The 22,626-nt window shown below is 54.9% G+C and overlaps 4 protein-coding genes across 10 annotated transcripts; 3 read left to right on the top strand and 1 right to left on the bottom strand.

Moving 5' to 3' along the window:
• Positions 1–37: 37 nt before the first annotated feature.
• Positions 38–5,759, top strand: AP4M1 (adaptor related protein complex 4 subunit mu 1). The gene is made up of 15 exons (XM_028109859.2): positions 38–233; positions 334–422; positions 749–855; positions 935–1,031; positions 1,158–1,268; positions 1,347–1,427; positions 1,641–1,703; positions 1,811–1,877; positions 1,983–2,036; positions 2,179–2,285; positions 2,387–2,481; positions 2,741–2,785; positions 3,027–3,077; positions 3,184–3,295; positions 3,433–5,759. The coding sequence occupies exons 1-15, from the start codon at positions 176–178 to the stop codon at positions 3,652–3,654; spliced, it is 1,359 nt and encodes a 452-aa protein (XP_027965660.1). The 5' UTR covers positions 38–175; the 3' UTR covers positions 3,655–5,759.
• TAF6 (TATA-box binding protein associated factor 6) lies at positions 3,861–16,865 on the bottom strand. Of its 4 annotated transcripts, none has more exons than XM_028109858.2 (15): positions 16,710–16,865; positions 8,557–8,772; positions 8,365–8,451; positions 8,067–8,220; positions 7,819–7,875; positions 7,590–7,709; positions 7,290–7,435; positions 7,110–7,187; positions 6,901–7,002; positions 6,612–6,794; positions 6,091–6,165; positions 5,837–5,962; positions 5,135–5,308; positions 4,701–4,898; positions 3,861–4,421 (listed from the first exon to the last, which is right to left on the bottom strand). In XM_028109858.2, exons 2-15 carry the CDS (start codon positions 8,710–8,712, stop codon positions 4,041–4,043), a joined length of 2,037 nt encoding a protein of 678 aa, XP_027965659.1. In that variant the 5' UTR covers positions 8,713–8,772; positions 16,710–16,865; the 3' UTR covers positions 3,861–4,040. The 4 variants fall into 4 exon arrangements, with proteins under 4 accessions (XP_027965659.1, XP_027965655.1, XP_027965657.1 ...); XM_028109854.2 differs by lacking the exon at positions 16,710–16,865 and adding an exon at positions 12,121–12,302; XM_028109856.2 differs by lacking the exon at positions 16,710–16,865 and adding an exon at positions 12,142–12,207.
• On the top strand, positions 12,410–16,666 carry CNPY4 (canopy FGF signaling regulator 4). 2 transcript variants are annotated; one of them, XM_028109862.2, is made up of 6 exons: positions 12,410–12,674; positions 14,483–14,609; positions 14,708–14,804; positions 15,027–15,149; positions 15,674–15,791; positions 15,885–16,666. In XM_028109862.2, the coding sequence occupies exons 1-6, from the start codon at positions 12,560–12,562 to the stop codon at positions 16,031–16,033; spliced, it is 729 nt and encodes a 242-aa protein (XP_027965663.1). In that variant the 5' UTR covers positions 12,410–12,559; the 3' UTR covers positions 16,034–16,666. The 2 variants fall into 2 exon arrangements, with proteins under 2 accessions (XP_027965663.1, XP_027965664.1); XM_028109863.2 differs by having other exon boundaries at positions 12,587–12,674; positions 14,432–14,609.
• On the top strand, positions 16,762–22,397 carry MBLAC1 (metallo-beta-lactamase domain containing 1). 3 transcript variants are annotated; one of them, XR_015766409.1, is made up of 2 exons: positions 16,762–18,209; positions 20,902–22,397. XR_015766409.1 is itself a non-coding variant. In XM_028109861.2 (2 exons), the coding sequence occupies exons 1-2, from the start codon at positions 17,342–17,344 to the stop codon at positions 21,048–21,050; spliced, it is 609 nt and encodes a 202-aa protein (XP_027965662.2). In that variant the 5' UTR covers positions 16,762–17,341; the 3' UTR covers positions 21,051–22,397. The 3 variants fall into 3 exon arrangements, 2 of the variants coding, with proteins under 2 accessions (XP_027965662.2, XP_027965661.1); XM_028109861.2 differs by having other exon boundaries at positions 16,762–17,801; XM_028109860.2 differs by lacking the exon at positions 20,902–22,397 and having other exon boundaries at positions 16,762–17,040; positions 17,326–18,327.
• Positions 22,398–22,626: the final 229 nt, after the last annotated feature.

Raw genomic sequence — 22,626 nt, 5'->3', positions numbered from 1 at the left:
CGGGGCGGGGCGGGGCGGGGCGGGGCGGGCGCTGGGTTTCCCGCGGTCCGAGCTGGCACGGGCGGAGGAGAAATTGTTCTTAAAGGGACAGCCTACGTGCGTCCTTTTGTTCCGCGGCCGCAGGGCGGGGCAGGCCCAACTTTCGTTGTCTCCTTGCCTAGTCTCCAGAACCGCCATGATCTCCCAGTTCTTCATTCTGTCCTCCAAAGGGGACCCGCTCATCTACAAGGATTGTATCCTTGACCTGCGGGGCGGGAGGGGGGCGTGGGTGGGAGTAGTGCCCCAGAGCCAGCCTGTGTCGCCGACTCCTTAGCTGTCCTTCCACCCGCTCAGTCCGCGGGGACAGTGGCGGTCGGGATGTGGCCGAGCTCTTCTACCGGAAGCTGACGGGACTACCCGGAGATGAGTCCCCGGTTGTCATGGTAACCAGTGGCGGGGCGTGGGGCAGGCTCCCGGTGGGCTGGGGGTAGGGGGCGCCTCCTCTCTCCCAGGGCTGTTTCCCTGAGAGCTTCCGCTTGGGGATTGGGGGTACATTCTGCCAAATATTCGGAGCGACCGTTTCTCGAGCGCTAACACTATAGCGGGCGCAGCTCTGCCACTCCGGGGTAGTTACGGGGGTGGGGGGCTACCTCCGCTGACACATTAGGCAGCTGAGCCCCGGGGGGCGGGTTCTGGCTCGCCCCAAGGCCCCCCGCTAGGAAGTCTCGCGGGCCCTTAATCACAGCTCTTTTCCCCGCCTCTGCCTCAGCACCACGATGACCGTCATTTCATTCACATCAGACACAGCGGCCTCTATTTGGTGGCCACGACTTCAGAGAACATTTCTCCCTTCAGCCTCCTCGAGCTGCTCTCCCGGTGAGGAGGGCAGGGCTGGGCACCTGGGCGCGGGGATGCGACCGCAGGGGGATATGCACACTCCATCCTGTTTTCTCAGGTTGGCCACTCTCCTGGGCGATTACTGTGGCTCCCTGAGCGAGGGGACCATCTCCCGCAACGTGGCTCTTGTCTACGAACTCCTGGATGAAGTGCTGGTGAGGCCAGGGATCTCCCCCAGGGCGCCCAGGCCCTGCAGATGTGTGCTGTGAAGGGGAGGCTGAGTCCATTCATTCTCACCCCTTTCCTCCGCTGACCATTCAAAGGCTGTTCCCTGCCCGCAGGACTATGGCTACGTACAGACCACGTCCATGGAGATGCTGAGGAACTTCATCCAGACGGAGGCTGTGGTCAGCAAGCCCTTCAGCCTCTTTGACCTCAGCAGTGTTGGTTTGGTTAGTCAAGGGAAGGAGGAGGAGGAGGGCTGGTGGGTAGTGTCAAACCTGAAGGCTGTTGCTTTGGGGGCTTTCCAGTTTGGGGCCGAGACGCAGCAGAGCAAAGTGGCCCCCAGCAGTGCAGCCAGCCGCCCCGTCCTGACCAGCCGCTCTGACCAGGTGAGGGTGGGCGTGATGGAGTCAGGCCCTCTCATTTTTTTCTGGGACACCAGAGATGGAGATCCTGGTGTTGCCAGATGGGGATAATCCCTTCCCTTACCCCCGTGTCCCCACCCCAGGGTCCTAGCCTCCACTACCCTGTCCTTTCTGCCTGTTCACTTTAGAACACAGGCCGTTCAGCCTCCAAGTGCCCAAATCCCCTCTCTTCCTCAGAGCCAAAAGAATGAAGTATTTTTGGATGTGGTCGAGAGACTGTCTGTGCTGATAGCATCTAATGTAAGTTTGGGCCCCCAACCCTGGAGCTGAGGACAGATGGCATTTGGGAAATGTATGGGGGGGGGGGGAGTGTCACCTCAGAGCATTGAGCTCTCCGCCATTCTTAGGGCTCGCTGCTGAAGGTAGACGTGCAGGGAGAGATCCGCCTCAAGAGCTTTCTTCCCAGTGGCTCTGGTGAGAAGTCTGCAGGCTTGGCCCAGGCTGGGGTGTGGGACAGTCTCCTCGGTGCTGTGTATGGTGGTATCTGGCAGCCTTTTCTGATGTTCTTTTCTCTGACAGAGATGCGCATCGGCTTGACAGAAGAATTTTGTGTGGGGAAGTCAGAACTGAGAGGTGAGAAGAAAGTAGGTCTCTCTCCTACGTAGAGGTCACCGCCAGAAGTCGTGTGGAACAGAGACAGGTTCTCCCCAGCTCTCCCCTCCTGCTCTCCTCTCCCACAACGTGGCTTCCAAGAGGAGACTTTTTCTCCTTCCAGGTTACGGACCGGGGATCCGGGTGGATGAGGTCTCATTTCACAGCTCCGTGCTTCTGGAAGAGTTTGAGTCTCATCGAATTCTGCGCCTGCAGCCCCCTCAGGGCGAGGTCAGGATCGGGCTGGCCTAGCATGTTCCATCCACCACGGGGAAGGGAGGCAGTTCAGGGGTGAGGAGACCAAACTGACCTCCGTTCCTGTCTGGTCCCAGCTGACTGTGATGCGGTACCAACTCTCAGACGACCTCCCCTCCCCGCTCCCCTTCCGGCTCTTTCCCTCTGTGCAGTGGGACCGAGGCTCGGGCAGGTGAGACCGTTTCCCTGCTCTGGAACTTCTCTGAAGTCTAAGCCAATACAAAGATGTTCCCAAAACTCATTATGGAGGAATGGGGGTAAGAGAATACAAGTCAGGAAAAGACACCCTCCCCCCAACGTGGACTCAGCCCTTAGTGGATTCACTGCCTGGGGCATGACCCACTCGGCAGCCATGCACAGAGGCCCCGGGGGGGGGGGCGGGGGGGATGGTGAGCTGCCAGCGAGTAACACTACCATGCCCTTCCACCCAGGCTCCAGGTTTATCTGAAGTTACGATGCGACCTGCCCCCGAAGAGGTATGAGTGGGGGTCAGCCAAGCCTAGTTCTGTTACGTGGGGTAGGACAGAAGGCCCACATACCTATTGCTCCCGCCTTCAGGTGCATCCACTGGCTTCGGAATCCTGTTCAGTTAGAGGCAGGAGGACTCGGGAAGGGGATGGGGTAGCACTCGTGCTGAACCCTAGTTGTGATGTTAATGAAGAGTGGGAACTGGTCACTGCCTTCCAGGGGCTGACTCTGTTCCTTTTTTCTTTGCAGCCAAGCTCTCAATGTCAGGCTGCACCTTCCCCTGCCACGAGGGGTGGTCAGGTTAGTGGGTGAGGCACGGGGGCTCGGGCGGTTGCACCAGCTTCCCTAGACAACTGGCCTGCCCCAGGAAGGCAGGGACTGAGCGCAGCGCCTCTCCAAATTACAGCCTGTCGCAGGAGCTGAGCGGCCCCGAGCAGAAGGCAGAGCTGGGGGAGGGAGCCCTTCGCTGGGACCTGCCTCGGGTTCAGGGCGGCTCCCAGCTGTCAGGCCTTTTCCAGGTACAAGCTGCTGACTCTCTGAGACCCTCTCCTCCACCTGCACGGTCAGCCCCGACCTGTCCCTCCTCTTGCGGTGAGCCTCCCTGCCCTCCATCCTCTGGGCCTCAGTACCCCTCCCTGGCCTCTGTCTCCTACAGATGGATGTTCCGGGCCTCCCTGGGCCTCCTGGTCAAGCACCCTCCACCTCGGCCCCTCTGGGTCTGGGTCCCGCCAGCCTCTCGTTTGAACTTCCCCGGCACACGTGCTCCGGCCTCCAGGTTCGCTTCCTCAGGCTGGCATTCAGACCCTGCGGCAATGCCAACCCCCACAAGTGGGTGCGACACCTAAGCCACAGTGATGCCTATGTCATCCGGATCTGAGGCTCCCCAAACGAGGACACGGGCAGCAAAGGTGGTTGTCTGCAGAGCTGGAGAGGAGGATACTGTCTTTTCCACCCTTCTGGCCCGAGGCTATGGATCAGGCTGAAGAGTCCACAGAGTCCTGAGAGGCCAGGAGACAAGTCCTGGTCGACAAGCTCGACCGTCCCATGGCACCTGACACACAAAGGGCTGAGGTGGATCAGAACTTACAAATCAAACTTTTATTCTGAGGAACTGGCTGTACAATATCTAAAAAAAAAAGTAACGTGGAGGAAGCAAACTATTACTCCCTTCCACCGTGCGTGCGTGCGTGCGTGCGTGTGTGTGAGTGTGAGAGAGAGAGAGAGAGTCAGGGACAGAAGAACGTTGGCAGATATACAACAGCATTAAGGTGCAGGCTGAGGGGAGCCAGATCCAGGAGGCTGGGAGCCATTGGCTTTGGGAGTCCCTGGAGCTGGAGGAGGGCTATCCCCAGCTTCCTGTTTCCCCCCAAGGAGGGCACTGCCCCCAAGCGGGGAGGGGGCTGAGGATGGGGGAGGAGCTGGAGAAGGATGGGCTGCTGGGCCTCCTTTGCCCTCCCCTGTAGGAGGAAGAGAGACGACAATGTACTTCTGGACGCTGCCGGGCCCAGAGGGAGCAGTGCTGGGAGGTGCGGTGGTGGCAGTGGAGACCAGTTTGACGATGGGCTGCACGCTGGGGACTGTGGTGGTGACGGGAGAGGTAGTGGTGGAGCCTGAGCCAGGGGCTGAGGTGCTGAGGGACAGGACCTGGGGGAAGAAAGGAAAGGCACTGCCTGGGGGAGGATTCACCTGCTCCAGCCGGACAGCTGATCACAGCTCACATGCTCAGGAGCCTGGAGGCTGCTGCCAGCTCGAGAGCCGTGCTCAGGATGAGCAGCCACAGCCTCACGGGCCTCCTCGAAATGGCCCTTCCCGCTCCTGTCTGGGCCCAGAGGGAACTGGGCTCCACTCTGGGGCCCCCAGGGTACTTGGAGGTAGCCCTGGTCATGCTCCCCACCACCCCAGGTCCCACGTGGCTCCCAGTACCTGTTGGGTGGATGAGGCACTGGAGGAGGACGACATTACAATAAACTTGGTTGGAGGAGGGGAAGGCTGAGGCGGGGCGGCAGCTCGGGCAGACACCAATGTCTGCACAGGCAGCGCGATGGAGCCAGGGACCTTCAGCAAGCCAGGGGTTCGAGGGCCAGGCTGAGGGGCTTGTGAGAGGGTCAGCGTGGGCCGGGGCTGCACGAAGAAGAGGGGAGAAGAAAATGTCAAGGTCTAAGAAGAGGAAGGGCACCTGTTGCTGCTCTCGGCAGGTCTCCCTGGGGTTGGGGAATCATCCACTAAGGGGGCCCAGACTCCCCCCAACACTGCTCTCTCAGAGGGCCCCATGTTTTCCAAAAGTAAGCTCTTGTCTGAGTCCCCTCCCCCCATCCCCCCCACGTTTCTTCACCAAGCCCCCCTCCCCCATCACGGACCTGAGTGATGGTCAGAGTGGTCCTGTTGACCTGCTGAGCCTGCAGAGCAGCCTGGGCCCGGGCCTTGACAACATGGGAGCACAGGAGGGGTCCGAGGGACCCAAATTCTGCCCGATAAGCATCTTGATTGTCAGGTGGTAGGCGCAGCTTTGCCAGAACAGGGGCACAGTGTTTCTGCAGAGAAAGTAAAGAAAAGCCAGTAGGTGGAGGGCCGGGCCCCTCAGGAAGTGTGACAGGGAAGGGGTGAAGAAAAAAGTGCCCGGTAGTTCAGTATGTTTCTGGCGCGGGCTGGACTGCTGGGAGAGCCGTGCGTGTGAGGATCGCTGGCTTTTCCTCAGAGGACAGCAAGCACCCACTGGTGTGACTGGGTGACTTGCTGAATACACTAGTGACTTCTAAGGGGTGGTTGGTCCACAGGGTGATGCCTTGCACGGAACGGAGCACAGTGATACAGAAGCCTCAGGGGCAGTCCCTTCTAGGGGATGTCCCGTGCTAAGAGTTAAGATCTCTTATTTCTTACTTAACCTTTTGGTGCCTTGGTCTCCATCTGCACAACAGTATTGGACTTTGATTATATGAGGCAAAGATGGGATGAGTGAATAAAAGCCAACCATGGCTTGCTGAACATTGTACCCGTGTGTGTGTGGGGGGGGTGGGAGTGGGAAGAAGATGGGGGAGGGCAGGGATGGGGGCTCTGGTCACCAGGAGGAGACTCTGCACATGGTCAGCTCCGATGCGGTCGATGTTGCTCAGCACAGGGCCGTCCAGGACGCTGCGGATCCGCTCTCCCTCCTGCTGCAGCCGTGGCAGAATCAGAGTCTTAATCACCTATTGGAAAGGAAGGGGAGAAGCCAGGAACCTTGGGTCACCTCGGGGTCTCCCGGGTGGGGCTCTTGCCCACTAGGACCCAGGATACCTCCTTTCCCCCAGTGCTCCCCCTGCTGCTGGGGCCTCACATCGTGTCCCAGCTCTGCCAGGCCTGCGATGGAGCCGTAACGTGTGGTCCACGGAGTCTTCTCGTCCACCCAGCTCTGTAAGGGGAAGGAAGAGAAACCCGGCTCAAGGGGCCTGAGAGACTAACTGTTAAGGACCAAGTCTAATGAACACGCTTTTGTTGTGGATCATTAAGACGTTCCAGAGAGGGCTCGAGTTCGAGGCCCTGTCCCTCTACCCTGTGTTTTCAGTGTCCTTTCCTCTTCCCACACTGATCCACCTCTGGCTTGGCTAAAGCTTTGTCCTGGTCACCACCCTGGGGTGGAGATGTGAAATAAGTCTACACTCCTCATTCTTTAAAATTTATTTATTTATTTGTGTGTGGGAGGTAGAGGGAGGGAATCTCAAGCAGACTCCCTGCTGAGCACAGAGCATGAGTGCTGGATTCCACAACCCTGAGATCATGACCTGAGCTGAAATCAAGAGCCAGATGCCTAACCCACTGAGCCACCCAGGTGCCCCTACACTCCTCAATCTTGCTCACCTTGGTGAAGGTCTTGGTAATCCGGGACTGGATGTTGTTCGTGGTCGTGCTGAAATGCTTGCAGATCTGGGCCACGAGGCGGGCAGCAAAGTCCCGGAGTGCCCAGTGATTGTCCACATCTGGCCGCAGGCACAGCTGTCTGCTCACAATGCAGGTCATCACAGCTGGAATCAACTCATGCACCTAAGGAAGGAGTGGCTAGTTGGCTAATTCTGACAAATGGCTTCCCATTAGTGGCAGCAAGGTGCCCCGACCCTGGGTGGAAAGGTGGGTGGGCAGGACCGCTCACATATTTTTCTAGATACAGCGTGGGGTTGTCCATCAGCGCCTTCACCATGCGCATCAGGTAGATGAGCAGGGCCAGGTTGTTCTGCACCACATTCACACGGACCTGTGGGAGGGAGGTGACGGGGCGGTGAGACCCTCAGATGAGCTCCCCTGCCGCCTCCTCACTGCCCGGAACCTCATCCTAGGTGCTGGCCGTCTGCCTCCTCTCACCCCCTCCGAGATGAAAGTGCTGAATCGTGGCAGCATCTGATAGAGCCCCGGGTCCGTTGCGATGCTCTGCAGTGCCTCCTGTGGGGGGAGGGAGCGAGTGACGTGCGGGCAGAGACCGGGACAGGTTCGTGGGACTTCCGGGAGAAGGGATCCGGTAAAAGCAGGTCAGGGGGGCCTCACCGCTCTCTTGGCCTCACAGGAGCCCACACAGGCTTCGGTGATCTCCTTGTAGTACAACTGCTGCTCCACAGACAGCTCGTGGATACTTCGCGGCTTCAGCCGCAAAGGGGCGCCCTCCAGCAGGGGTGGCGCCTTCTTCTCTTTCCCTGGGTGAAGTGGGAAGACAGGTTTGAAAACAAAAGCTCCAGGAGAGGCCTCGAACCAGAAAAACCTTTGCTCCCTGCCCAGTGAGACCTCCTCACAGCTCGCCATCTGGCTTTGGGGCAGGAGCCAGGAGAGGCCTGGCCTAGCAGTACTGACCTTTGCCATCGGTTGGAGCAGCCCCTTGACCTTTGCCTTTCAAGGGTCCGTCTTCCTCCTGGCCTGGCTTTGCTGACTTCAGGGGTTCTGTGGCTTCAGCCTTCTGCTGCTCTTTGGGAGCTGGTGGCAAAGCGGTCACAGCAGGAGTGAGGACAGTGGCAGGGGATGGAAAGGAAGGAGAGGGAAGGTGAGACAGACAGGGGTGGGCTCTGGGCTTGGACAAGGTTACCTGGGGGTGGATTCTCCGGGATAGCTGGCTGGCAGCCTTCAATGCTCAGCCAATGAGCTGCGAGGAAAGAAGGTGTCAAGTTGAACTGCTAGACATGGACACTAAGGAGCCACTCGGCACTAGGAACGCGTTTTGCGTCCTGTTCCCACTTCCTGCAACTCACCAGCGATCTCACGCAGTGGGCTTCTCCATTGTGATCCCCACCCCCTCTCCTTCCTCCCCGCCGCCTTGCTCTCCCCACCCCCAACCTTTGAGGCAGACGTCCAACGGCACCCGGGGCAGAGGGGTATTGATGATGTCGCTCAGATCAACCTCCTTCTCCTCGTAGAAGTAAAGCTCCCGGCCCCCACCAGAGGCGAAACGGAAAGGAATGAACTCCTGAGCGTGGAAGCCATAGAGCGGCTATATCAGGAGAGAGAGAGAGAGACACCAGGATGAGAGGGAAGCCTGAGGAGCCATGGCCGAAGGCAAATGCAGCATCTGGGAGGACGGATCTCACCACCCTGCCCCCACCCCCCCAACCTCAGTCCTGCGTGCCCCAATCACCTCGACATTCTTTAGCTTCAGTGCGTAGTCAATGTCACTCGTGGTGAGCTTTTGCCGCTTCCCCATGTGCATGAACTTCAAGGCATCCTGGGGGTGGGAGACAGACAGACATCAGCCTGACAGCCTGAGGAAGAAGGGGGCCTGAGCAGCATCCTTGATACGACGCAGGGCTGGGCGGACGGGTCAGGTTACCTGGGCAATCTCCTTGATGCGGTAGCTGACCTCATCAGTCAGCAGCTGGCAGGTCTCCTCCTGAATCTGAGCAATCCCCATTGACTCGGCCACCACCTTCATCGACTCCGAGGGCAGCACCGTATTGCTGAGCTTCAGCTTCTTCTCCTCGGCCATTCTGGAGCCCCTTGTTCCCTCCCCCAAAGAGTGATACCCCAGGGTGGAGAGACGGAGACCCTGCCAGGGGGATGGGGTAGGCAGAAGAGATAAAAAAGAAACGTGAGTCAGCACTGGATGTAATGGAAGCAGGTAGTAATCCGATCCAGTGCAACACAATGTACTGAGCTCCCCATTCTGTGCGCAGTGTTGTGCAAGTGAGGCACAGTGAATGGACGTGGCCTCGACTGAAATCCCGGCCCTAGACTCCCCAGCTGGGTTATTTGGGCAAATTACTGACATTCTCCCACCTCTGGGTTTCTGACCCATATGTGGAATGTGGAAAAGGCTTTGTTTCCTGAGGCTGTTTCGTGTATACCTTCATCTCTCCTGCCCCTTCTTGCACCATTATTCACGCTTGACACAAACGCAGTAGCGGTTAAATACAACACTCCCACTCTGAGCCTAAACACCTGTATAATTTAATGTGATAAAAAAACACACAACCATCCCAACCAGTTCTTACTTTAAATTCATGGCCATGAACTTCACACAGGCCCCTCATGCTGCCAGACAATCATACTACACCTCCAGGCACTGTCTCCCTCTGTCCTACGTGATACTGCCTTTCTTCCTTACTTCAGGCCATCAGAAGGAACCTCCACAGATTCCCACCACATCCACCAACCTAACAGCACCGGTGCCCACATCCCCTGCCTTCGCACCTGTTACTTTAAGTATTTCATTTTTAAGTAGGCTCCACGCCCAGCACAGAGACCATTACGGGGCTTAGCCGCCCACGCGCCCCCTACCTGTTAGGGAAGCCTCTCTTGCCTCTCACCAACTCCCAACCCTGCTTTCTCCCTGCATCACCACCAAGTTTTTAACCTACCCAGTCAGTCATTCCTGCCAGCCTACAAAATGCAGCTATTCCTCCCATCTTAAGAAAACAAAACGGTGGTCTATGCATACAATGGAATAGTACGCAGCCTTAAAAAGGAAGGAGATTCGGACATGTGCTATACCACGGATGAACCTTGAGGACACGATGCTCAGTGGAATAAGGCAGCCACAAAAGAACAAATGGTATATATTCCACTTATATGAGGTTCTTAGAGGAGTCAAATTCATCGACTCTGCAAGTGGAATTGGGTTGCTGGGGCTAGGGCAGGGAAGAATGGGGAGCTAGTGTTTGATGGCAATGGAGTTTCAGTTTTACAACATGAAGAGTTCTGGAAGGATGGATGGTGTGATGGTTGTATAACAATGTGAACATACTTAATCCCACTATACTGTACACTTGAAATGGTTTAGAATGGTGAGCTTATGTGTATTTCACAATTAGAAATATAAAACTATTTTCTTCATTTCACTTTCTCTCCAACATATACGGTTTTCGGCTCCTCCTTGCAACCAAACTCCCTGAAAGTTATCTTAACTTTCTAATTCTTCTCCTCTCCTCTCTTGCACCTACCCCAAGCAGGTTTTTGACACCACCAGGTCCCCGAAACTGCTCATCAAGGTCACTGATGACTCCACATTGCCAAATCCAAGGACCACTCTCCTTCCTCATCATACCTGACCTGCCAGAAGCACACACTATAGCTGACTACTCCCTCCTGAAAACTCTTTACTCCACTGCCTTCCCCTGGCTTTCCTCCTACCTCACTGGCCACCCCTGTTTCCTTGACCAGTTCTTCCTCTTGTCATCTGCCTGATGCCGGAGCATCCTGGGCTCGGTCTTTGGTTGTCTTCTGTAGCTACACTTACTCCCTTGGCGATGTCAACTATCCTCAATTTTCAACAGTGCTGATAGGCTGATGGTGGCCGAGTTTATATCCTCAGCCCAGAATGTTCTTCCTAACACCAGATTTGTGTATCAAACTGTCGACTTAAAATCTCTTTTGGAACTGAACTCCTGATCTCCCTCCCCACCCGCTCCATTTTTCTTCATCTTCATAGTAATGCCATCTATCCAGGCACTCACTCTCTACGTGAGCCCTCACATCAAATCGGCCAGGTGATCCAACCGGATTCCTCCACTCCCACTGCATGGCCAAGTCACCATCATCTCTCGCCTGGCTAACTTCCACAGTCTCCTGACAAGGTCTTCCTGCTTCCACCCTTGCTTCCCACATCTATTCCCAACACAGCGGCCAGAGTGATTCTGTCAAAATATAAATCAGACTGGGTCATTTCTCTGCTCAAAAGCCTGTAGTGGCTCCCCATTTACCACAGAGTAAAATCCAAAATCCTCATTACAGTCTGTAAGGCCCTTCATAATTTGCCCTCTCCCCAACACATCTCTGATCTGCTTTCCTTCCTTCTTCCATCTTGATCCAGCCCCAGTGTTCTCCTGCTGTTCAAACCACACAGGGAAGCTCTTGCTTTACGGCCTTTGCTCTTTTCCTTCTGCCTTGAATGCTCTTCCCCAGATGCCAGCTTGGCTGCCTACTCCCCTCACCCTATTCAACACCACACTCCAATCCCACTCTGCTTTTCCCCCTCGTGGTATTTAACATCTACTAATATGTACTCTATCATTTCTAATTGTTTATCACCACCACACCTTCCCTTTCCACCCCCCACTGTGTGGACAAAAGTCTTTGCGTTATGCTCACTGATGTATTACAAGATCCCACACTAGTGCCTGAGCCACTGTACTCAGTAAATCATTTGTTGAATAAATCAGTGAATTATAAGGCTTAGAGATGTAGGTGCTCAATAAATTCACGGTACCACGATTATCAAGATGAACAAGATATAGGTCCAAGCTCGGAACCTGCTTTGTGGCCTAAAGGACAGTGGCTCGCTTGAAGTTGGCATTCGGAAGACTACTGTCAAAAGTGTTTAGACTGACTGCGGGGTGTTGACGGGGGCGTGCTGGAGGAGGGAGCACGGAAGCGAAAGAGAATCTGGTCTCCTCCTCCGCTAAGTCTTATGTTCAGGGAACACATTTATTCAACACATACTCTGTGCCTGGCGCCAGGTATACAAGACGCTGTTGTATCCCAGGTCACTGGTGAACTCTTACTAAGCCTTCAATACCCTCCGTACCGACTGCCAGTAACAGCTCGCAAAACACGCTACGACCTCAGGACACCTTCAGGTCAGTGGAGTCGGCAGGAAAACTTCACAGAAAAGGGTTACCTTTAACTAGATGTGGGTAGTGGCTTCCCCAGCAAGGAAGCGAGTCGAAGCTCCCCAAGGAATGGGTACAGCGCGGAAGAAGGCGCTGAGAGCCCACCTCATCCCCCCAACATCCTCCAATGCAAACACACACGCACACACAGAGTCCCCAGGCGCACGGACACACAACCCACCGTCCTCCTCCAGGCTCCCACACAAGCCCTTCAGAGGGCCTAGTCCCGGGTAGCTCTCAGACCCGCCCCCGCCAGCCGAACGCCCCACGCAGAAAAAGTCTCTCACCGCCGCCAAAGCACCGCTCACCCGGCGCTCGGCGCCATCTTGGCCCCGCCCCCTCCCGGGAGCAGGTCCTAGCAGAGACCGAGAGGAAGTCACTGCCCCTTCCCCGAGCCGGAATGAGTCTCCTAGGCTCACGAGTTGAAGTGGTATAAAAAACGGGTTTTTCTCCCTACGTGCAAGAAGCACACCCTCCTGCTACAATTACTTCAGTTTATACTTTCGCTACCCCGCGGCCAGGACCCTAAGAGGTGCCGCAAAACCGAAGCGGGAGAGCCGGGAGCGCAATGAGGCCCCACCCCCTTCCGGACCGGGACTGCGCGTGCGCCTCCCAAGCCAGGCTGGATGGAAATTCCCTCCGACCCCCTCGGAACTTAAAGGGCCCGCTGCCTTCCCGAAGTTGGTTTGAAGGCAAGGGCTTGTTGGTTGTGGACAGCACTTTGTCATGGGACCTGTGCGGCTGGGAATGTTGCTTTTCATTTTGGCTGTGTATGGCGCTTGGGTTGGGACGCCGAAGGAGGAAGACGATGACACAGAACGCTTGCCCAGCAAATGCGAAGGTATCTAAAGGGAGTGGCCCCTATTCGCATCCCTCTGCCCATCTCCTTAGTCTGGACCGGACCAAATGGACCGCGTTGGGGGGGGTCACTCGATCTCCTTTAAGACCTGAGGGAGATCCTGATGGAGCTTGGCTGAATTCGAAGGGGGTCAAGGGAGGGAATCCGTAGCGCTACCCCACAACTGTGGCACTACAATTCCCATAGGGCATTCAGAGGAAGTCCTCTTTTTCTCGCTTGCGTAGCCCGTGATCTGTGGGAACTGTAGTTCAGAGGCTGCCCAGGATCCCCCACCCACTGAGCATTCAGTGTGTTTCCCCCCATAACACTAAACCTAAACCTGGGAAGCCTGCAGGAGCTGGGTGTGAGGCTCATACCTTATGAACGTCCTCTGCTCCACTCTTGCAGAGACGCTCTCAAATTACAGGTCCCATGCTTTCCTGGGGAGGGTTTGGGGGTAAGTAAGTAAGGCCTTGAAGCTCATAAAGAGGAGGCCACAGAAATGGAGGAGGTTCCCCATACGTGTGAGGCTTTGCAGAGGGTACTTACGGATTTTACTGTGAGCAGCATCTTATGTGGCTGCATGACGGTGGTGACTGGGTGGGGTGGGGGGAAACACTTCAGAGCTGGGCCGTTGAGTTCCCTGGTTCCCTAGTTTGTTGCCTTCCTGACTTTAATTTCTTCCCTGGACTCTTTTTCCTTTCACCCCACTCCACCCTGCATTTCAGTATTGGTGTTCTGCATGACCTGAGCCTACCTCGCCTCTCCTCCTTGCTCTAACACCTCTGTAGGCCTCCTGCTGTGGTCAGAATACACCCATTTTTGGCACAGCATAGAAGTCTCTTTGTTGTATGGCCCCCATCGCTCTTATATTTCTGTCTCAACTCCCATCCTCAAAGTGCCCATGATTCAGCCACACTGAACTTCTCAGCTGTCACTGAGCCTGCCTTATCCTCTTGCACTCTGTGCCTCAGCACACTTTTTCCCTTTGCCTGAAATAACCCTCTCCCTTCTGTTTTTGATTCTCAAGACCCAGTTTAGATGTCAATTCCTTTGGAAGCCTTCTTCCTTTTCTGTCACCTCCTACTATATTGTAAGCCCTTGGAGGGAAGAAGAGCACCTGTATCTCCGAGGTCCTAGCATAGTCCCTGGAACACTTAAGGCACTTTTGTTAACTTGCCCTGTGTTTAGCTTGCTTGGCACTTCTGTATAGGCCACCCCCTTTCTTGGGACCCACCTCATGCCAGGCCAGGTGCTAGTTGCTGGAAGACAGTGGTGGAACATATGCAATGCTCATCCTTAAGGAAATCACAAGCTAGCAGCAATTCAGTAAATGACCACTGAATGAATTTTGCATTTCCTAAAGAGATTAAATCTCTTGTGAACCTCTAGTGTAGGGCCCATCACACCACATTGTCATCATTTATCTGTCCCCAACTACATCAGCAATGTCCCGTGGATAGGGATCATGGGTCTTATTGCTCTCATGCGTATATGAGCTCAATAAATAACTGCAGAATAAAAGCAAACACTTATACAGTGCTCCCAATATGCCAGGCACTATTATACGGGCTTTACAGAGGTTGATTTATTTAATCCTCATCACACCCCTATGAAGGAGGTTCAACTATATTGTTATCTCCATTTTAGAGATGCAGAAACCAAGACACAGCAGAATTACCACATAGCTATTAAGTGGCTGAGTCAGGATTCTAACCCAGCCGGTCTGGCTCTAGTCTGCTGCTTTTGTTCATCTACAGAATGAGTTGTTGGAATGTTTGTTTATCTTTCACATCCTTGTGGACATCTAGTGTGTAAGCTGCTGAGCCTGGAGCTACAGGAAAAGCTCAGTCACACTGGCCGATCTCGAGAGGTGCTGGAGCTGGGGCAGGTGCTAGACACTGGCAAGAGAAAGAAACACATCCCTTACAGTGTCTCGTGAGTTCTTCTTGTTGCTCATCTACCTTCCGACCCCTGAGGGAGCCCTGGGAGCTCCTACAGCATCCAAGAAATCTTTGTTTCCCCTCTTCCCACAGAGAGACAAGGCTGGAAGAGGCCTTGGAGAATCTGTGTGAGCGGATCCTAGATTACAGCGTTCATGCCGAGCGCAAGGGCTCACTAAGATATGCCAAGGTCAGACTCTTCCCTAGGGCAGCATCCCACGTTTCAGAAACAAGAACGGGTATCCCCTGGGACCCATCTCCCTCCACCTCTGGAGGATGTCCCCTCCCCATTGTTAGACTCCCTCATGTCGCCCTCATGGAGTCTCTGGTAGTTGACAATGCTGCTGTGGCAGAAAGGGGAAGGATGAGGTGGGGCAGTGAGCTGGGCTGATCCCGAATTCCTATCTCTCAGGGTCAGAGTCAGACCATGGCAACGCTGAAAGGTCTGGTGCAGAAGGGGGTGAAGGTGGATCTGGGGATCCCTCTGGAGCTATGGGACGAGCCCAGCGTGGAAGTCACGTTCCTCAAGAAGCAGGTAAGACAGGATACTGCACTGCCCGGGGCAATGAGAAGGGAACCTGAGGGGAGACCTGGATCCTCGGGAATTCCGCCTCTGAGCAGGAGAAGGGTGCGGAGTGAGAGTCTGTCATTGACTGAAGTGGGCCCAGGAGCATATCAAGGAGTAATAATGGAGGCTGATAATATCTACTACCACATACTGAGCGCCTACTATGTGCCAGATTGAGGCCCACATACTTTCCAGCTGCTGCCCCGTTTTACCCTCACAACAACTTCATGTGGTAACAGAACAATGGTTCTGTTACCATTTCCCATTTTATAGGCAAGGAGTGGAGACACAAGAGTTTAATAGCCTACTTGGCAGAATAGGTTTTAGTAAATGTTTGTTGAATGAATGAGGATTACCATCTTGGACGCCAAGTTTAGCCTCCTGGCTACCTGCTCTTTAGGGTGGGGTGGGCAGACAGGAGTGAAGAGCAGAGAGGAGCGTTTCCAAAGCCCAGCAGAGTAGATGCCTTTCTGACCCTTCCACTTGATCAGTGTGAGACGATGCTGGAGGAGTTTGAAGATGTCGTGGGAGACTGGTACTTCCATCATCAGGAGCAGCCCCTACAGCATTTTCTCTGCGAAGGTCATGTGCTCCCCCCTGCTGAAACTGGTAAGTGTGTGGGGCTGGCCCCTTTCCTGCCAGGCCCCAACCTCCTCTACCCCCCAGATTAATATCGAAATTGTTTTCTATCACCCAACCTAGCGTGTCTACAGGAAACTTGGACTGGAAAGGAGAAGATCACGGAGAGGCAAAAGAAGACAGAAGGGGAGGAGGAGCAGTATCAGGAGGAGGAGGAGGAAGAGATGATCAACACACCAGGGCACTCCAAGCATGACCCAGAGGACCTTTGACTCTTGCCTTTGAGCCCCCAGGAAGGGGCAGGAGTCATGGAGAAGAACCTTCTGAAGTCTGAGCTCTCCCTGCTCCACATAAGGGTGTGTGTGTATGTGTGAGTGATCCCATCCCAGAGCTTGTAGCTGTCTGGTTTCAGGCAGGATCTTGGTGGTGCAGCATGGCATGGCTATGGGGACAAAGGTGGGAGCAGTAGGCGGAAGGCCTGCTCCAACAGATGAGTCCCCTGCCTGCCATCTGGCCCCTTAATTGGCAGGTGTGTGTGTGGTGACAGTATTGAAAGCTTTCCCCTTTAAATCTCTCTCCTACTTCCCACCCCACCCAGAGGTCAGTGAAGGCATTGGAGCTGTGGGTCTCGGGAAAGGCACTTTGCCCTCGGGGTCTGTTTCTAGACCCTTACAAGAAGAAGGCAGCGTGGACATTCTCTACAACCTACACACACTGCCTGCGTCTAGGCTACAAGCCAACAAACTGAACGAGAAGGGGACACTATGAGGATGGGGCGATGTTGATAAGTTAGGTGGGGTAGATGTTTAGTCTACTTCATACTCATTTCACCGAGGGCCGACCATGTAATTTCACAGGTGCCAAATTTTCTACAGCGCTAGTAAAAAAAGTTTTTTTAAATATCACCTGGCCCCGTAGTTTCAAACAACTGTCCTGCACACATCATACCTGGCCGATAGAGCAGCGCCCAAGAGAATAGAGCCGTAGGTCGCCGGCTGTTAGAAGCTAATGGTGCTTTGTAATCTGCAGTCCAGGGAGGCTGGCAGGGGTCCCCCGGCTGATAAACATCTAGGCGCCGGTCTGTGCAACCCGCCTCGGCGCGTGCGGGAGAATGCACCGGAATTAAAAATCCGCGTTCGGCTCGGCCACCGTACTCCGGGTTTACGGGAGCTCGCAGAGGACAAAATGTCGCGCGCTTCTCCGAGGGTGGCTCTAACTATGGAGTGAGGCAAGAATTAGGAGAAGTGCTGAAACTACGTCCAAGGCGGGGAGCGCCTCGGTTAGAATGAGGGAAACAAAGAGGATATCCTTGGGGGATGATGGGTGAGGACCTACCGCACGAGAAGTGTGGCGACGGCCGAAGACACTGAGGGACTGGCGGGTTCAGGCTAAGGGCAGCTTGGACGATACCATCTACGGAAGGGCGTTGGGGCGATACCATCTTAAGGGTGCGAAGGGGGTGGCAAAGAACAGACTTGGAAGGAGCTACTTTGGAGGAGGCAGGGCGCACGTGGGAACCCCAAGGGACTGGGCAGTCGCCCACATCCCCATTTCCCTTCCCCAGCCGTCCCGATCCTGCCATGAGCGCTCTGGTGCGGACCGAGCCGCTGCCCGGGGAGCCGCCTCTGCTAGTGAGCGGCGACCCCTACTCCGTGGTGGTCCTGCTGCGGGGCTACGCGGAGCCGGAGGGGGTCGACGATGCGGTACGCGCCGACGGCTCCGTGACGCTTGTGCTGCCTCAGGCCTGGGGCTCAGCCTCCAGCACCCGAGAGTCCCCGCCCGAGGGCGGCGGGGCGAAGACCGCCCTGGAGGAGGTGGCCCGTGGCCCCATTCTCGTGGACACCGGCGGCCCCTGGGCTCGGGAGGCGCTGCTGGTGGCCCTGGCGGGGCAGGGCGTGGCCCCCGGAGACGTGACTTTGGTGGTGGGCACCCACGGACACTCGGATCACATCGGGAACCTGGGGCTTTTTCCCGGGGCGGCTCTGCTGGTCTCGCACGACTTCTGCCTCCCCGGGGGCCGCTACCTCCCCCACGGGCTAGGTGAGGAGCGGCCCCTGCAGCTGGGCCCGGGGCTCGAGGTGTGGGCCACGCCGGGCCATGGGGGCCAGCGGGACGTGAGCGTGGTGGTGGCGGGCACGGCCCTGGGCACCGTGGTGGTGGCGGGCGATGTGTTTGAGCGCAACGGAGACGAAGACTCATGGCAAGCGCTGAGCGAAGACCCGGTGGCCCAGGAGCGGAGCCGAAAGAGGGTCCTAGCAACTGCGGACGTGGTCGTGCCTGGTCACGGAGCCCCCTTTAGGGTGGTCAGGGAAGCCCCTCAGCCAGGGAACTGACGTCCAGAAGACCAGAGGAACCGCCCTGTCAGCCGAGCCAGAGGAGTCAGGGGTGATCGCTTCCAGCCCTTGCAAGAGGCCGGTTTTCCAGCGAGGACAGTCATCTATATCACTGGTTCTTTTTTTCTTTTTTTTTTTAAGATTTATTTATTCATTTGAGACACAGAGATACAGAGAGAGAGAGCATGAGCAGGGAGGGGGAGAAGCAGAGGGAGAGGGAGAAGCAGGCCCCCCGCGGAGCAGGGAGCCCGATGCGGGGGGGGGGGGGGGGGGGAGGTTGATCCCAGGACCCTGGGATCATGACCCGAGCTGAAGGCAGATGCTTAACCATCTGAGCCACCCAGGCGCCCTATATCACTGGTTCTGCAACCAAACTAGGACCAAGGACTGGCTCAGCCGTGTGCCACCTCGTGGGGCCCCCATAAAATGGGAGAACGTTCTTGGGAGTGTCGTCCAAAATAAAAATAGAAAACTGCATAGAAAATCATAAAGCCCTAATGTGAATGTGAATCGTTAATAGCGATAATCATGCAGATTTGGTAATTAGCAACTGCAACAGGGGGCACTTTGGCCAGTTGCTTCTCATAAGATGGAGGCTTGCTGAGAGAAGGTGCAGGGCATAGAAGTAACACCTTAGTCATCTGACTTTCATCCATCTGTTCGTTTGAGGAATATTTAACACCTGCAATGATTCAAGCACTGCCCTAGCTCAAGGGGATGCAACAGTGAGCAAGCTAGACAAACTCCCTGTTCCTTACGGAGATTACATCCTACAGAGACAGAAAGACAACTAATAATCGTAAACCAAATAATTACAGATTGTGTTTAGTGATATGAAAGAAAAGGAAGGCAAGATGGGGGTAGAGTGCCTGGATGGGAAGATGGCCTCTTTTATTTAAGGTGGTCAGGAAAAGCCTCAGAGGAGATCATTTTTAATCAGGGAACTGAATGGGAAGAACGCCAACCATCTTAGGATCTGGCAGATGTGCATTCCAGGCATAGGAACAGCAGGGATAAAGGTCCTGAGGCAGGATGGCTTGACCTGCTTGAGCAGCAAGAAGAGCATGGAGTTGGACTGCAGAGTGCCAGAGGAGAGTGACAACAAAGGAGGATGCAGAGTTCGGCCAGGCCATCGTGGACCCCAGTTAGGGATTTGGATTTATACTGAGATAGAAGGCTTTGGCTTCTGGGGAGGCTAATGACTTGGTCTCATTTAAAGTAAGTACTCTTGTTCTGAGAGGAGCAGTGGTCAGAGTGGGGCAAGAATAGAATCAGCTGGACTGGTTCGGAAGCTCTTGTGGTCTTCCAGGCAAGAGAAGTCAGTGGCACCTGCTCTTACCCTAGAAATCCTATTATGGCACTGGTCCTGTTCACAGCTGTGTCCCAGGCCGTCCATCACACAGTCCCAGGACCGCAGAAGCATTCAGGTGGGGCAGATGAAGGAAAGGAGCAAGTCCACCTTGTTGCAGATGATGAACCACCCTGGGTGGATGCCATGGGGCAGGGCCTGACCGGGGGTTATTCCCCTGGTGTCCACCAAAGGCAGCTCAGAGGAACCGGTTCACCTAGAGGGTGAACCAGTAGCTGCCACGCAGAGACTTGTAGTTGGTGTTGGCCAGTTTGATGACCACAGAGTGCAGAGTTCCGGGCCAACAGTTCAGCCATAGCTGCCCAGATCCCTGCCAGTCACCAGATAAAGATAAATGGAGTGAAGGTGGCAATATGGGGACCCAGCCTCAGAACTACCATGGTGTGGGGGCCCTTGGCCAGGTTTTCTAGCTCCTGGACCACAGAGTGCAGGGAGGTTACTGGTGTGTGGAGCGAGTACAGGGGCCAGCTGTGGGCCCACCAATGCAGTACTGTGCCCTGAGTGGTCTCCGGGGCCATCAGGGGCCCCATCTGATAATGTGGAGTGTAGATCCAACAGCTTCAGGGCTGTAGGGAGGATGAAAAAGGAGCGGATGGGGGTTATTTAGAACTATGCACTTTCAACTTGTACAAATAAAACTCCAGTCCTGACTTACTTTCCAGAACATGGTCCTCTGCCCACGACTCAGGTCTGGTCACCTAGAGTAACACATCTCTTTGGCCACACTGATTGTCCCCAGGATGGGCAGGTCACCTAAGTTAGTCAAGGCTTGGCCATCTTAGGGGTTTTGTTGGAGCTAGTGGGAAAAAGTCTAGTTCTTTCCTGAAAGACTGACATGGGAGATGTACGGAAGTGTTGAATCACTATAGTTACATATATCACGATGTGCACACCTGAAACCAATACTACCCTGTATGTTAGCTAGCTGGAATTTAAATAAAAACTTTAAAAACTGACGTGAGAGGAGAAGTTATTTGCCACCTTCTGGGAAGAGCCCATGGGCTCTGGGGTCCAGTGGAGGCTGAGGCTGAAGCTGAACAGTAGGGGGCAGAAATGAGCAATTAAGAGAAACAGATCCCGAGACAGACAAGTTTGCGCTCTGAAAGCCAGACCCACCCCGCATTCTTCCTTCGTCACCTGGACTAAGCCCCCACTTTGCTGCCTAAGCTGCCTTCTGCTTTCAGTCGCAACAGGAGGAGTCCTGGGTGGATACAAACACTGGTGCCAATGACCCATTGGAAAGGCCACGGGGAACTGGGAAACCAGCCGTAGAGGGTGGGGCCCAGAATGATTGTACTTCTAGAAGTTTCTTCCAGCTTCCCTTTTATGTAACCTCTTGGGAAAACTTGACCCATATGGTTAGATGCTTCTACTCACAAATATTCAGGGGCTCCACATTGCCTGCAAATAACACAAAACTTTCTCTCCCACTCCGAAGACAAACTGCTTCAGCTCTGCTGGGACTGCCTGCTGCCTGCCGGACCCGCCTGCCTCCTTCTCCCACAGGCCTGCCCTCCTCCCTCTTCTGTACCATCCCGATCATCCAGGCTCAGCTCAGCTCATCTCCTACAGAAAAGCCTCCTCTGAATTTCCCACCCCTACTTTAAACTCTTGTAATGCATTCTCTGTATTATTCTTTTTTTTTAATTTTTTATTGTTATGTTAATCACCATATATTACATCATTAGTTTTTGGTCTGTATTATTCTTTTTTTTAAATGTTTTATTTATTCATTCATGAGAATTAGAGAGAGAGAGAGAGAGAGAGGCAGAGGTAGAGGGAGAAGCAGGCTCCCCGCCGAGCAGGGAGCCCGATGTGGGACTCGATCCCAGGACCCTGGGATCACAACCTGAGCCGAAGGCAGACGCTCAACCATCTGAGCCACCCAGGCGCCCCTCTGTATTATTCACTTAGCATTAAATATGACCGGTGTTGGTCATTATTTCTGGAAATGTCCCCTCCCCACTGTGCCCCTTGAGAGCAGAAACTAAGAAAAATGCTTCTGTGAATGCTTCAGAGCTTGGTATTTTGTCTGTGAACGCCATGTAATAAACACTTCCTGATTTCTCTGGGCATCTGTTACCTGTGGCCCAGCTCTGACTCCTTGCCCAGGACTTCAGTCCCTGCCCAGCCTTGAAGTTCCAGTATCTTGTCCACTCTGCAAACACAAGGGTATTACTCAGAGCCCTCCCTGTTCACCTCTTCCTACAGGAAGCTTCAGGTGTCTTGCCAGAGAGGGCTTTGGGGCCCAGATCCCAGGGTGGGATAAGAGCTGATGTGTCAAAGCCGTAGGAGAGAGAAAAACATAACAGACTGGATAACAAGAAGCTCCCCAAAGCAAAGCCACAGGAACCAGCTTGTCTGAGGACAAAGAAGCTAGAATGGTGCCCAAGGGCCTGACCCCACCAGCTCATCATGGGGTCTGTCCCCCGGGGGGGAAAGAAGGCTGGAAGTGTCCCCCCTGATGATGACACCTCCAGTGACCTGGACCTGGAGCAACTCCTGGAAGATGCTGGAAAAGAGCTGGAGCGGCTGGAGGGGCCGCGGTGTGGAGATGACCCTGGGGAGTTCACGTTGGCCTTCTTCGAGGAATAGCTGTGTGCACCTGCCTCCCTGCTGCTCTCTCACTCCCTTCCCTGCCAGCAGCAGGGAGAGCCCCTCAGAGGGTCCCTGGGAGGCTGCTAAGTGTGGGGCTTGTTCATCGGCTACAAGTCACCTGGCTGAAGTCCCAGCTGTGCAGTTTCCGTGTTAATAAAACAGGTTACGGCTTTCCGTAGTTGGTCTCTAACCACATGCTTCCCTTGGGCTTCCCTCCCTCCCCTCCGCTCCCTGTAGCACGTCCCTGTTTCCACGGGAGGCCGGCACAGTATAGGGATCTGGGAAGGCGGGGACACCCAAGTCCTGGGAGAAGGCCGTCCGGAAGGTGAGTGCGTCCAGTCCCGGCTCAGATTGTTGGAGATCCTAAAACGAGGCGGTGCACTTGACACATGCTCATTCTGATCCGAGGGGAAGGAGAATGGGTAGAGGAGGGGCAGACCCTGGGTTCTGGGCTGGCTACCAGCGTTCTGGGTTTACTGTGCCCCCACCCCCCACACAGTCACCGAACTCCAGGACTCGGGGAGGGATCTCGGGTGTGAGCTCTTTATTATGGTTCATTTTTGGC

This window comes from Eumetopias jubatus, unplaced genomic scaffold (genome assembly GCF_037043125.1).
Source record: "Eumetopias jubatus isolate StellerSeaLion01/CBP00866 unplaced genomic scaffold, mEumJub1_p1.0 scaffold_12, whole genome shotgun sequence".
In the NCBI taxonomy this organism is placed as follows: domain Eukaryota; kingdom Metazoa; phylum Chordata; class Mammalia; order Carnivora; family Otariidae; genus Eumetopias; species Eumetopias jubatus.
Note: the sequence above shows the minus strand (reverse complement) of the source record. Positions and strands in the feature narration are given on the sequence as shown.